The 11513-nt window shown below is 40.7% G+C and overlaps 1 protein-coding gene across 2 annotated transcripts; it reads left to right on the top strand.

Moving 5' to 3' along the window:
• The first annotated feature begins 225 nt into the window (after positions 1-225).
• On the top strand, positions 226-11236 carry syt19 (synaptotagmin XIX). Of its 2 annotated transcripts, none has more exons than XM_088611322.1 (8): positions 226-457; positions 2871-2994; positions 3626-3821; positions 4443-4546; positions 6823-7233; positions 8412-8531; positions 9474-9585; positions 10627-11236. In XM_088611322.1, exons 3-8 carry the CDS (start codon positions 3647-3649, stop codon positions 10932-10934), a joined length of 1230 nt encoding a protein of 409 aa, XP_088467448.1. In that variant the 5' UTR covers positions 226-457; positions 2871-2994; positions 3626-3646; the 3' UTR covers positions 10935-11236. The 2 variants fall into 2 exon arrangements, with proteins under 2 accessions (XP_088467448.1, XP_088467450.1); XM_088611324.1 differs by having other exon boundaries at positions 227-457; positions 4443-4534.
• The last annotated feature ends 277 nt before the right edge of the window (positions 11237-11513 follow it).

Genomic DNA, 11513 nt, shown 5'->3' with positions numbered 1-11513 from the left:
AATAGCAGGAAACAAAGGAAATGAGAGAGTAAGTACTCATTAAGCTGTCCTGACCAGTTATTTAGTTTTATAACAAATGACCATTTTTTGATGAAGCTGAGCTCAAATAATAGCCTATTTCACTTGGGTATTATCTAATCATTCAACCAGGAATGTTATTTGCATAGTGTTTAACGATAACTTCAGCTGTGCATAGCTTTGCAAATAAGGCTTGCCTGTTACGTTTTTGTTCATGAGAAACAAGACTAGCCTGCAGAAATGTACTAGACAGAACTCAGTATCTTGTGCATTTACCAGGGACTGGTAAACGTGCTTAAGAGCACAAGACAGTCTGTGTGCTGAGAGACAAGAACTAGTTTTTCAGGTACTAACAGTATGGGAAGTTAGTGCAAGCAGGAGGATGGAAAAATGGGGATAAGGCAATATTAGGCTCTTTTCAGGAGAACGACAACAAAAGGTACTGTCTGTTTTAATTCTTCTTTCTTCATGATCAGCTTATGTAGAATTGGCTGTAATGGACACAGAACTTGCTTTACATTACAGTAGGACTGTCTACACATCAATCTACAAGCTTTTGCTTCAAATGGGAAAAACAAAAAGACGTGTTACCTAACGGTTTTACTATTTTTATAGAATTAAACAGTACGACACAATGAAAATAAAAGACAAATTTATCCCCAGCCATATTGAGGAGCCAGAAACACAATGTTCTGCATGCGATTTCACAGCTTTTAAGCCACAATGTTGAGCACAAATGTAGTAATAAAGAGCTTTTCAGTCTTAAAGGAAAGATTAAAGTACTTGGTATAAAGGCTTGCAACCTGTTCAGTGGGAATGGATGTCATTGGCTAATCAATTGCTTGTTACAAAATCCAGTCCTTAATTTTCAAATCCAGGAAAATGTAGCAAAGAGCAGTCTAGATCAGATTTGCTGCAAATGCTGGATCAACAATGTAAACATAAGTTAATCAGTGTGTAACAGCTGCTTCTCGCTTTTTATGTGTACAGTGCCATTGAATTGGTCCTATAGGTACTGTAAATAAATCCAGCCCCTATTGTTTAACACCCATTGATATAACGATTTAAAGCTGCAAAGGTCCTGAAAGTACTGTGTACTGGAAATCAGAATGGACTGAAATGCTCCATCCCTTTCATTATGTCTTTTTCAACTTGTCTGCCATTTTTTAATGCCGAGCCAACATGATTTCTTTGTACATCTGGTGGACAACAGTAATTAAATGAATAATACAAGCGAAAACTATCTCTGTAAATTGTATCTTTGCTTTTTTGTTCAGATAAAAAAAGCCCATACGATTTCGCTAAATGCCAAAAACGCACTTGGAAGTATTCCAATGATTGTGTATTAATCGCTCTGCTGCATTTTCACTTGGCTGAACAGCACATTGCAGGTAATAGGAACTGCGAGCATAATGAAAAGCAAGCTTGGAAAGATTCTTCTACATCTAAATTTTAAATATTCTGTTTGTCAGAGGTAAGAAAGCCTAACAAAATTGACTAAAAACTGCTGTACATTACGGCATAGAATGAGCATTGTTTTTCTATGTAAAATCTTTGCTCTGCTTTATACATGGAAAAAGAAATTGTACTATATGTGCTTAGCCAAAAATAAATACATTTCAGTGCTATGAACTCCATTATTCTCCTTACAGTGATTGATGCTATTTTGTTGTTTTGGGTTTTGATGTGACTATGTGATTAGTTATTGTCGATGTTTTATGAGTTTTAGATATTGAAATGAGAAAAAAGGGGCCAGCAAACATGAAAATGTTGTCTCACTATCAAGCCTAATATTTCCATAGATGAACAAACTAATCTTGTTGTTCTGCGATGGCTTTCCATTAAATCAAGCTGATTTGTTTTTCATCAGATTACAACCATTTCATGCAGATATACGTGTTGAGAGCTGTGCTGACACCTCCACCATGTTTTATTTAGGGCTCAATCTCACTTGTAAATACACTGTTAATAATTCTAAACTGACACCCTCAAGGAACTGCACAGTGGCCTATACAAGCTCGAATACCTGGGGCTCGGCTTGTTGAAAATTGTACAGTCAAATTATATTCCTATGTCTACAATTTAAATTTACATTTTGCAGCTACAGAACTGTCAGACTGGTTATCAGCTAAATAAGGGATATGAAGGCAAGTGCACTGGATAGAAACTCCTGACATTACTGATAATATTTGGAAATGGCCTAGACTTTGTTACTAGATGGTGTGACCAGGATTTCCCCAGTAAACATTCAATAGAGCACTGCCAGGGATGAATGGGCATGAGTCAGCCAATGTTTCCTCTGCCTGGTAACACAAGCTCGTGAGCTTGCAGCGTCAGGGGTGAGTGACACCTCTGCTCCCTCTGGTACAGACTCTCCTGTTAGGCACTTGTGAGGGTCACAGCACGTCAAATGACAAATGGCTCTGGCTGTTGAGGGTGCCAGAGCAGATACAGTGACTGTAGTAGTTGAGTTGATTGAACAAGGTGATCCAAGATCGAAATGATAGAAAAATAACTCAATTGTTTGACTACATTGGAGCACAATGGCATGTTAGCGGCACCACAGCAATGGCTTTCCATCCATGGGGAGAACAGTCTCATACTCTCAGATTCTCCCTTACACCCTGTGCTTCTGAGACGGGCTCTGCCTCATCAACAGGATTAATGTATTACTTATAATGTACAGTATGACCATTTTGAGTTGTGACAATGGAAGAGAGGCTTTCACAGCCCTCAAACCTAGAGGTGATTGAGTTCGGTTGGCTGTGGTCAGCTTTTGGGGTCTCATAGTTACCTCAGACAGCCCCTTTCCAGAACATTCTTTTACCCTTTCATGTCCCCTACACCTACAGGTCTGGAAGGGTGGGATAACCATGAAGCAGAACCACTCTTCCAGCACGCCAGCAGGCCACCCCTGTGGAGCTGTGTGTGTTTAATCTTCACATTCTGTCTGGGCCTCACAACCTCTGAGCACAGGTAGAGCTCTGCACGTCCACTTCCATCCAGACACCATACAGGATCCACCTTACTCTGATAATCTACCAGCACTCTCCTCCTCCTCTGCTGCTTCTTAGATATACAGCATTATACAGTACAAATACATGGTTCCTGTCCATTTGTATACACAGGTAGAGAATTCGAGTTTCGCTTTCCAGTTCATGAAAAGAAAATGTAGCCTCCCAAGGAACATAACCCTAGTTTGAGATGAAAATGAATCTAAAAAAATGTGAAACAAGTGTATAACCGTCTGAACCTGGAAGACTAACAAATTCTTTGATTTTGCTTATCGCACCAATTTACCTAGTCTGAGATCTCCTATTGGATATCTACATTTATAAATTTATTCAACAGTGGTATATAGAGTAGATATTATTTTTTCTAGCTGTATACCATACAAACAAAAATAAAAAATGTCCCTTGTCTTTTACTCCTTTTAGACTGTAGTCTCGCACTCTTAATGTTTTTGCCAGCTCATCGAGCTCGTGAGCACAGGTGTTCATTTCTTGCCAGTGCTTTGTGCGTCTCAAAGCAGCCTGGGAACAGCACACTCAGGCAGAACATGGCAAATCGATGAAAAGTAAAATCTTTGCTTTTACCTTTTCTACAGGGGTTTGCATGGCAAGAAGATATGAACTTCCCAGCTTTTCTGCAGCTTTCTTTGGGGGATCTTCGAATGCCGTTCTCTAATGAGATCAAATACACCATTTTGTCCCTTGCAATCCTTCTGTTTCTTGTGGCGGCATCCATATTAGCGTGGCAGATATACCGATACTGCAAACAGAAACCAAGAGCCAATAGAAAAGGTATATATTCAGTGCTTTAACCCATTTTGCCAATGGTCTCCCTTCAACAACGGGAGTATAAAACTCTGTGCCCAGTCCTATGTAACTCAGAAAATATCCAAATGCCCCTTTTTTCCCTGGGTTTTCAGCTTATTTGTCTAGCCGTTGACCTCTACCCTAAAAGAAAATAATGCCAGACCTGAACACTACTGAAACTCAATAAGAGAAAACACAAAAGTGATTCACAGTGGCAAATGCAAGGTACAAGGAGACAGTTTTCTGTCAAATCACTTTAAGAAGAATAGTGGCCTTGCCCCAAGAAACTGTAACAAACTTCACAATCACACAAAAGCTTGGATTAAATAAAAAAAAATCCCCTCCTGCTAATAACACATTTCGAACATTGCTTGATGGCAAAAATATAACTTTCTTCTCTTCAATGGGAAGATTCCATCAGCTATCAGATCTGGAGCTGTAAGTGGACATTTTAATTTAACTCAACACTCTAATTAAAAGAGGCAGGGATAAACACTAATCATCCAAAGCCACATTGAGGGCACTTTACCAACTGTGAAAAGATTAGCAGAATCTGGAGACTCTCTACCCACAAACTCATCTATTTTTATCCTTCATTTATTTCAGTAACAGGACTCCAAAGCACAGATGAGAAAAGTGCAAAAGACAGCATTGTTGAAAATATCCGTGATGGTGGCTCAGACACACATAACTATAAGGTGAACCTCAAGGTGATGGTCTTGTGTTCAACTTGAGAGACAGAACAGATCAGTAATGTGAGAGATAGGATGTAAAACTGTTATCGAATACAGTCACCTGGGTGAGCAGTGGTCAGTACAGCTTTCTCCTTTGGGTTATATTGCAAGAGATTGTTTTTACATAACCTGAACTGTACAATCAGGACTGTATCTATTCACTGGGAAGGTGTATATAAAACTCTGATACTTTATTTTATTATTTTTGCTGGGATGTTATGCAAACATTTGTTCTCAGAGTTTCACCAAAGTTAAAGCATTTAGACAACATTTTGGCCTCATGTAGTAAACCTCTTAGTTTTCTTAATTACTAATGATTTTCCAATGGGAGATTGAGATTAAAAAGTACATGACATTTTGGCATGACTTCCTGGAGAACAGGAATTCAGAGCTAACAGCAGGATATTTGATTAGTTGAGGGCGTTTCCAAGAATTGTTTCAGACTGCGGTTTAGCAGGAATTTTCATCTACTGTTCAAAGAGCAAAGACTATATTGTATGCTTTGTATTTCACAAACCGTTCCAGAAAACTGATACAAACCCTCTTTATCACAAGCAGTAAACCCTTCCAGTCTGGGGTGGTACAGTGTAGTGGCTGATAACACTGCTTGCTCACAGCTCTCAAGTTCTGGGTTCGATTCTGGACTGGGGCACATGCTATCTTCTCATGGGTTTTGCTCGGTGCTCCACTTGCCTTCCAAAGATATCCTGGCTAAATTGGTGTCTCTGATCTGTCTCTGTGCACTTGTGTACAATGGACTGGCAACGTGTCCAGGGATTCCACAACCCTCATCAGCAATAAGAAAGTTTTTGACAAAGGATGGATTGATGCTGTAAATCCTGATGGGTGATGTCGATCAACATTCACAGAATTGGACAGATTGAAATACGAATACAAAACCTCATGCATCACGCAGCCTTAAACTTCTGAGAGACTGCAGCTCAAAATAAGAGTTTGTTGTACAAAATCACTTAGACCCTTGTCACAATCTTTCTCTCAAGGACTGAACTCAAATGCTCAAATCAACCCAGCTCCTAGCATTTGCATTGAAACACTAGCATACTGTAGTTGATTATGATGCATATGTTAGTTATTAAAATCATGATTCGGGAGGAACTCTGTATCTGAAGGTTTATATTCAAACACAACTTAATCACAACTGATTATTGCTACCTGTAACTGACCTGCATAATGGTCTTGATTTCTTTCTGAACTCAGGCCTTGGTTTGAAAAATATCCTAGAGCACATAATTTCCAACAATTTTAGGACACAAAACTATGCAGTCTCACCTCTACTTGCCTACTAAGAATTTGCTTCATTTCTGAGTGAACAGCTCTTAATAGGGGATGACACAAACAGACAGCTCCCACAGTGAGTCATTGTTTTCCTCGGTGTTATATTTCAGCAGCCACACCTGAGTGAGGGCAGTCCTGAAACATTCTAATTAGCCCAGGGTTTACACTGGATCTATACAAATCTTATTCAGCTTTTTAAGAGCAGAAAACTAAATTTAAAAAGGCCTCAAACAGAACATTGAAATCAATGAGCCTAGCTGGAGAGAAAATAAGAAGACACAGGGGTTACTGAGTACCAGTAAGGTATACACCTACTGTGAAGCCTTTCAAAATTACATTCAGGGTGAACTCATGTAAATGCTAATTGGCCTGTGCTCTTGCTTCAGGTTTTTAGCATGTGGGTAATTCCTGACATGCAGTCACACCACACATCTTTCTGCAAAAAATGTATAGCATACCTCTGTGTTTTTTTTAAGTTTAATGACACTCCATCTGACAGCTCTAGAGCTGCACAAACACACTAAATGAGCTCCTTCCGATGATTTACTTGAGCCAATCAGCCAGACTGTGAAAGAAAGCATGAAGTTAGTGCTTTATTGCCCATCCACCCATTTTCTAGCTACTTTATCCAGTACAGAGTTGTGGGGAAACTGGAGTCTAACCTAGTGAGGAATAGGGCAGGGCAGGGCACACCATGGGTGGGACACCTGTCCAGGGCGGAGAGACACAAACAGACATTGCACACCCTCCTCACACTAGGGACACTTTTCCCAGAAGCCAACTACCTTACCAGCATGACTTCGGACTGTGGGAGGAAACCAAAACACCTGAAGGAAACTCACGCAAACATGAGGAGAACATGCAAACTCCATGCAGATAGCACCCCAGGTCCAGAGACCCCAGGACTCCAGTGCTGTGAGGCACACTGCTAACCACTCTCATGTCCCGGCCCCCAGGTGGAGAAGCTGCAGGACGAGATCGAGAAGCTGAGCAGGTGCCTGTCGCCAGCGTCCTCCCTGTCCGAGCAGGACAGCGTGGATCTGGACAGCATGTTGGAGGAGGAGGAGCAGGAGAGCCCCAGGGGGAAGCTGAGGTTCTCCCTCTTCTATGACAGGGAGCTGTCCCGGCTCCTGGTGACCGTGCTGAGCGCCTGCGAGCTGCCGGCCCGGGACTTCAGCCAGAGCGTGGACCCCTTTGTCAGGGTGCGGGTGCTGGCAGGCCCCCTGTCAGAGCAGACCGGCCTGCACTGCACCCTCCACGAGTGGGAGACCAGGCTGGTGAAGAAGAGCAGGAACCCCTCGTTTGGGGACCAGTTCTCCTGCTCGCTGACCGAGGAGGAGGTCCCCAACATCACGATCAAGCTGGAGGCATGTATCTCGAGCTAAAACCAATCAGCATGTCATGTATCAGTGAACCGCTGCAGTTTTTCAGGCTCCACTAATACTGTACTTTAGCCTCTAACGTAGTTTTAAGGAAATGTCTTCAGTTCAGTTGTTTTTAATTCTGGTAAAGCAGAACACTACCAAATTAGTACAGTTATGATTAGGACACTTCACCATACTACTATGGATTTTTCATTATTTTTTTAAGTGTGATCAATATTTATAAGAATATGCAGTATGAATATAGCCCTTTGTTCTATTAATATTTAAGAAAGCAAATAGGAAAAATGTTTCAATATACAATGTGGATTTGTAGATTACTGACAACCGCAATGAGGATAGGCCCAGATGCTTAGTTCCTGATGGTGTCACACTCTCATTGTCCTGTTTGAGCCATATCATTTCCAAGTAACTTCTAAAATCTCTCTTGTAGGAAGGCCAGGTCCCCAAATCCCTATCTGACTGCTTCTTTTCACTGCTTTACAACCTGAAACAAGCTTATAAAAATCAAAAAGTTATAACAGAATTCCAGACCGGACCCATAGTAGGTCATTGAACTTTGCTGACTCAGTGCTTAAAGTATGCCTGTAACTTCACCCTCTCATTTCTCAAAAGACCACCGCTATACAGCCAAAAATCATTCTGTAAACAGACATAAAGGCTCATGTTTGAGGTGTAATTGCAGATGAAGGTTACAGACAAGAAGATCTCATGTTTTTCACTTGGTTGTTAGCTGCCTGTCAACCCAGAACCTCATTTCTCAAGAATCATTTCTTGTCAAATGTCAAATGACATGGCTGGGTAGTTTTGTTACAAACACTAGAGACTGTGAAAACGAGCGCCTTATATTTTCAATCTGTATGGATACTTGCAAGTTGTATGTGTAGTGTTTTTTCCTAAATAATCAGTTAAAATGCCTGTTGTGCCCATGACAGTTCGAATGTCAATAGGACATTCTTTCCAACTACTTGCAACATCCATCAGCAGACTCTATCATTAAAAATTGGCTCCCTCTAGTGGAATGTTTGTTAAAGTAGCTCATTCACTTAATCAGCCACAGATTATATAAAATTGAATGTTGATTTTGAAGTCATTTTCTTCATGTGTGATTGGGGTTCAGTTCATTCTTGAGTACAATGCCTCATTGAAAACATTTTTCACAGGTCAGAGATTTTGATAAATATTCCAGACATGCTGCTCTTGGAGAAGTCAGGACATCTTTGACAAGTTCGAACATTTACTACCCTGTGGAGACCCTGGACGACTTACAGGCTGTAAAGAAGGTGGGAGATCCTACCATGTTGTTTTCTTTTCATGGGTCTTCTAACAGATTCACCAAGGACTCCCTCACCTCTGCTACTCAAACTCAGTTCTCTGGGACATCACCTACTGAAAAAACTATCAATACCACAGCAAGCCTCTCGCTCAAATTCATCTTTCTGCTTCCCTCCTCCACTCCCCTTGGTTAATGTATCTACCTGTATGGGGATTGATACAGCCAGGGGGTCAGCACTCAGCTAAGGAGTATTCAAACAAGGTTTCACGCACCCTTGACTCCTCAATGAACACTCCTGAATGCATTTTCTTATTGAATGATGTCATTCCTTGTGAATTGTTAACCAACCTGACTGTTACTTTAATGCTTTAGTGGGGAGTCTCAGTTTTCTACAATCTTTTACAAGACATAAGTAAAGGCTACCACACAACACACTGAGAGGTTTCTAGAGTACTAAGAACTGAAAATAGTAATAGTCATTTCAGTTACAACTGAATGTAAAAAGTTTATTTGTAAGCCAAGTACGTGTCTTTGTAGAAAACATATCTTGTGGAGCCGAGTCACAGCACCTGCCCCCAGTGTATAAACCACTGCTAAATACATTCGCATCTACATTCTGGGTTTTCACATGCAAAGGTTTATAAACTAAAAGAGAATTTTAATATATAATTTAAGCTGTCTGAACGAATTGGGCTCTGGCTGCAGATCCACATGTATTATTCATAAATATGCATGATGAAAAAGATCAGGACTAAGGTTGCAGGAAGATTTCAGAAAAAAAATGTCTTCATAGCAAAGTGTTTTACCTCCATTTGAAGCAGATCCTAAAGACTCTCCCCCCTTGCCTGGCAGGTGATTCGTTCTCCTGATGACTAATTCTTATTTGCATTTTCAAGTGACTTCTTTCACCGCACTTTTCATTTGCACTTTCATCTGTTTGAAATTGCAGGACTTGGTGGGAGAGGTTCTTCTGTCTCTCAAGTACCTCCCTACGTCCCAGAGAATAGAAGTGGGGCTTCTCAAGATCAGAACTGTTTCATGGACTAACAATCAAGACAAAGGTGGAGTATTTATGCTGCCTTTTCAAAAAGGGGGTGATCTTTAAAGCTCAGTCTATGTCTTTACTAAAGGACACTGAATCCTTGCACAATGCTTTCATAGCTGAAGGCCTAAAAAAAACACTGATTTCCAAAGTATTGCATATAACTCTAATTACAATCAAGACGCCTTTGTATTTCAATTTTCTCATTCTTTTTGATAAAATTCCTATCAAAAGGTTAATTCTAAAATTACAGGCTGTATGTTTTCAGGGAAACAAGAATGTTTGGATTGAGATCTGTTCAACAAACAGAAAAGGGAGTACAGAACAAATTCAATTTTGGGTTAAGTATTTAGTGGAGTACAAAAGGGATCTGTCTTAGGACCCCAGCTCTCCCTAATCCATTTCAACAATCTACATTCTGAAATTGTTTTTATAGAAGTCTAAACTACACAGATGTAAACGTAAAACTGAGAACAGTATTTTTTTGCAACCATGTTGTTGAAGCTGATGCTCTGGTTTTCTTCGCGAAACACCTGGGTGAGAGCCTTAGATGTCCCAAAAGATGGACCAAATTGCCCCTTTTCAATTGTAGTCATTGTAGTCAGCGACTGGAATGGCACACGGGAGAGACAACAGAGGCTAAAGACTAATAAAGTACTGTACTGGCATCTGGTAGGGATGTGATTGTAGCTATGCTGACTTAATATACCTGTAATTCCTTATAATTAAGTCTATTAATTTTTCACAGGTTATAAAAGCAAACATGCAAACTAATGGACTTGAAGTAATACTAAATTTTGCTTTAAAAGGTAAATAGTTAGATACCCTGTTGAGCATTATTAAAAGAACAACAGACTAATTATGGCATTTAAGTGGTATTGGTTTGGAAATACAAGGATGAAACATCCTGGCACTAGGCTTTACACTAAACAAGAATGCCAAGAATAGGAGCAAACTCAGTCACAAATACCCCGTGTTGTAGCTTCCCATCCCAAGACATTTTAACACCAGAGACCAATCTTTATTTCATGCTCTAGCTCTTCATGTCCTTGTCTTTCAGCACTCTATGCCAGAACCAGCATCTCCTGTAACCAATGTAGGCTGAAGACTCAGAAGACACCTCAGAAGTCAAAACAGGACATGACCGTTTTCAACGAGATCATGACCTTTTCGCTGCCCGAGCCCCACATTAGGGAATGTGTCATTGCCATCACCGTGTTTGAGACGAGCACAAAAAGAAGGAAGTCCAAACGCTTGATTGGACAGGCTGTCGTGAGGAAGAGAAAAGCCAGCGAGGACGAGCACTGGAGCCTGATGATGCAGTGCCTGCGTCAGCCAATCGCAAAATGGCACTCCCTGTTAATCTGACTCAGTTTGGTCACCACGGTTACAGGTGCGCAGAACTGAAAGATACTGATGCCACGAGGAAGAGCTTGTATCAGATCCCTCTGGTTCCAAGCTGACTTCCTCGGTTAGAAATGATTATCTCTGTATATTTTTTCCTTAAACCTGACCGAAAGAACTGATAGCTGAAAAAAACAACAACAACTGAACATAGATCTACTGCATCTGTAGGATTAAAGCTTATTTAAAACTTTGAATAGTATTAGATTTCAAATTCGGCACTTCTTGCTCGTCACGATGTACAAATAAAGCCTATTGTAACTATACAGTGCGAGCTTGGAAGTGTATCGTCTCATTTTGGGTTAGAACTTGTCTATCAGGTGGGAGGTCCCTTCCTCGTTCAGCCATTGTGTCTGGAGCTGCTCTGCTTCAGGACTATTCCCACTGAAGTTAGGATCATTCTCAAGTGAAGAAGACAAAGAAAACGTATCTAGAATAAAATACGTTCTTCCTGGCCAGTGGCAATGCCAAAGGAAGGTGTGGGTGGCCGATATGTCTCCTCCTCCTCTGTCTGCCCCCTCTAAGCTTCCCCTACAACACGAA

This window comes from Lepisosteus platostomus, chromosome 18, assembly GCF_059453375.1.
Source record: "Lepisosteus platostomus isolate fLepPlt1 chromosome 18, fLepPlt1.hap1, whole genome shotgun sequence".
NCBI classification, from domain to species: domain Eukaryota; kingdom Metazoa; phylum Chordata; class Actinopteri; order Semionotiformes; family Lepisosteidae; genus Lepisosteus; species Lepisosteus platostomus.
This window is presented reverse-complemented; position numbering and strand designations above follow the sequence as displayed.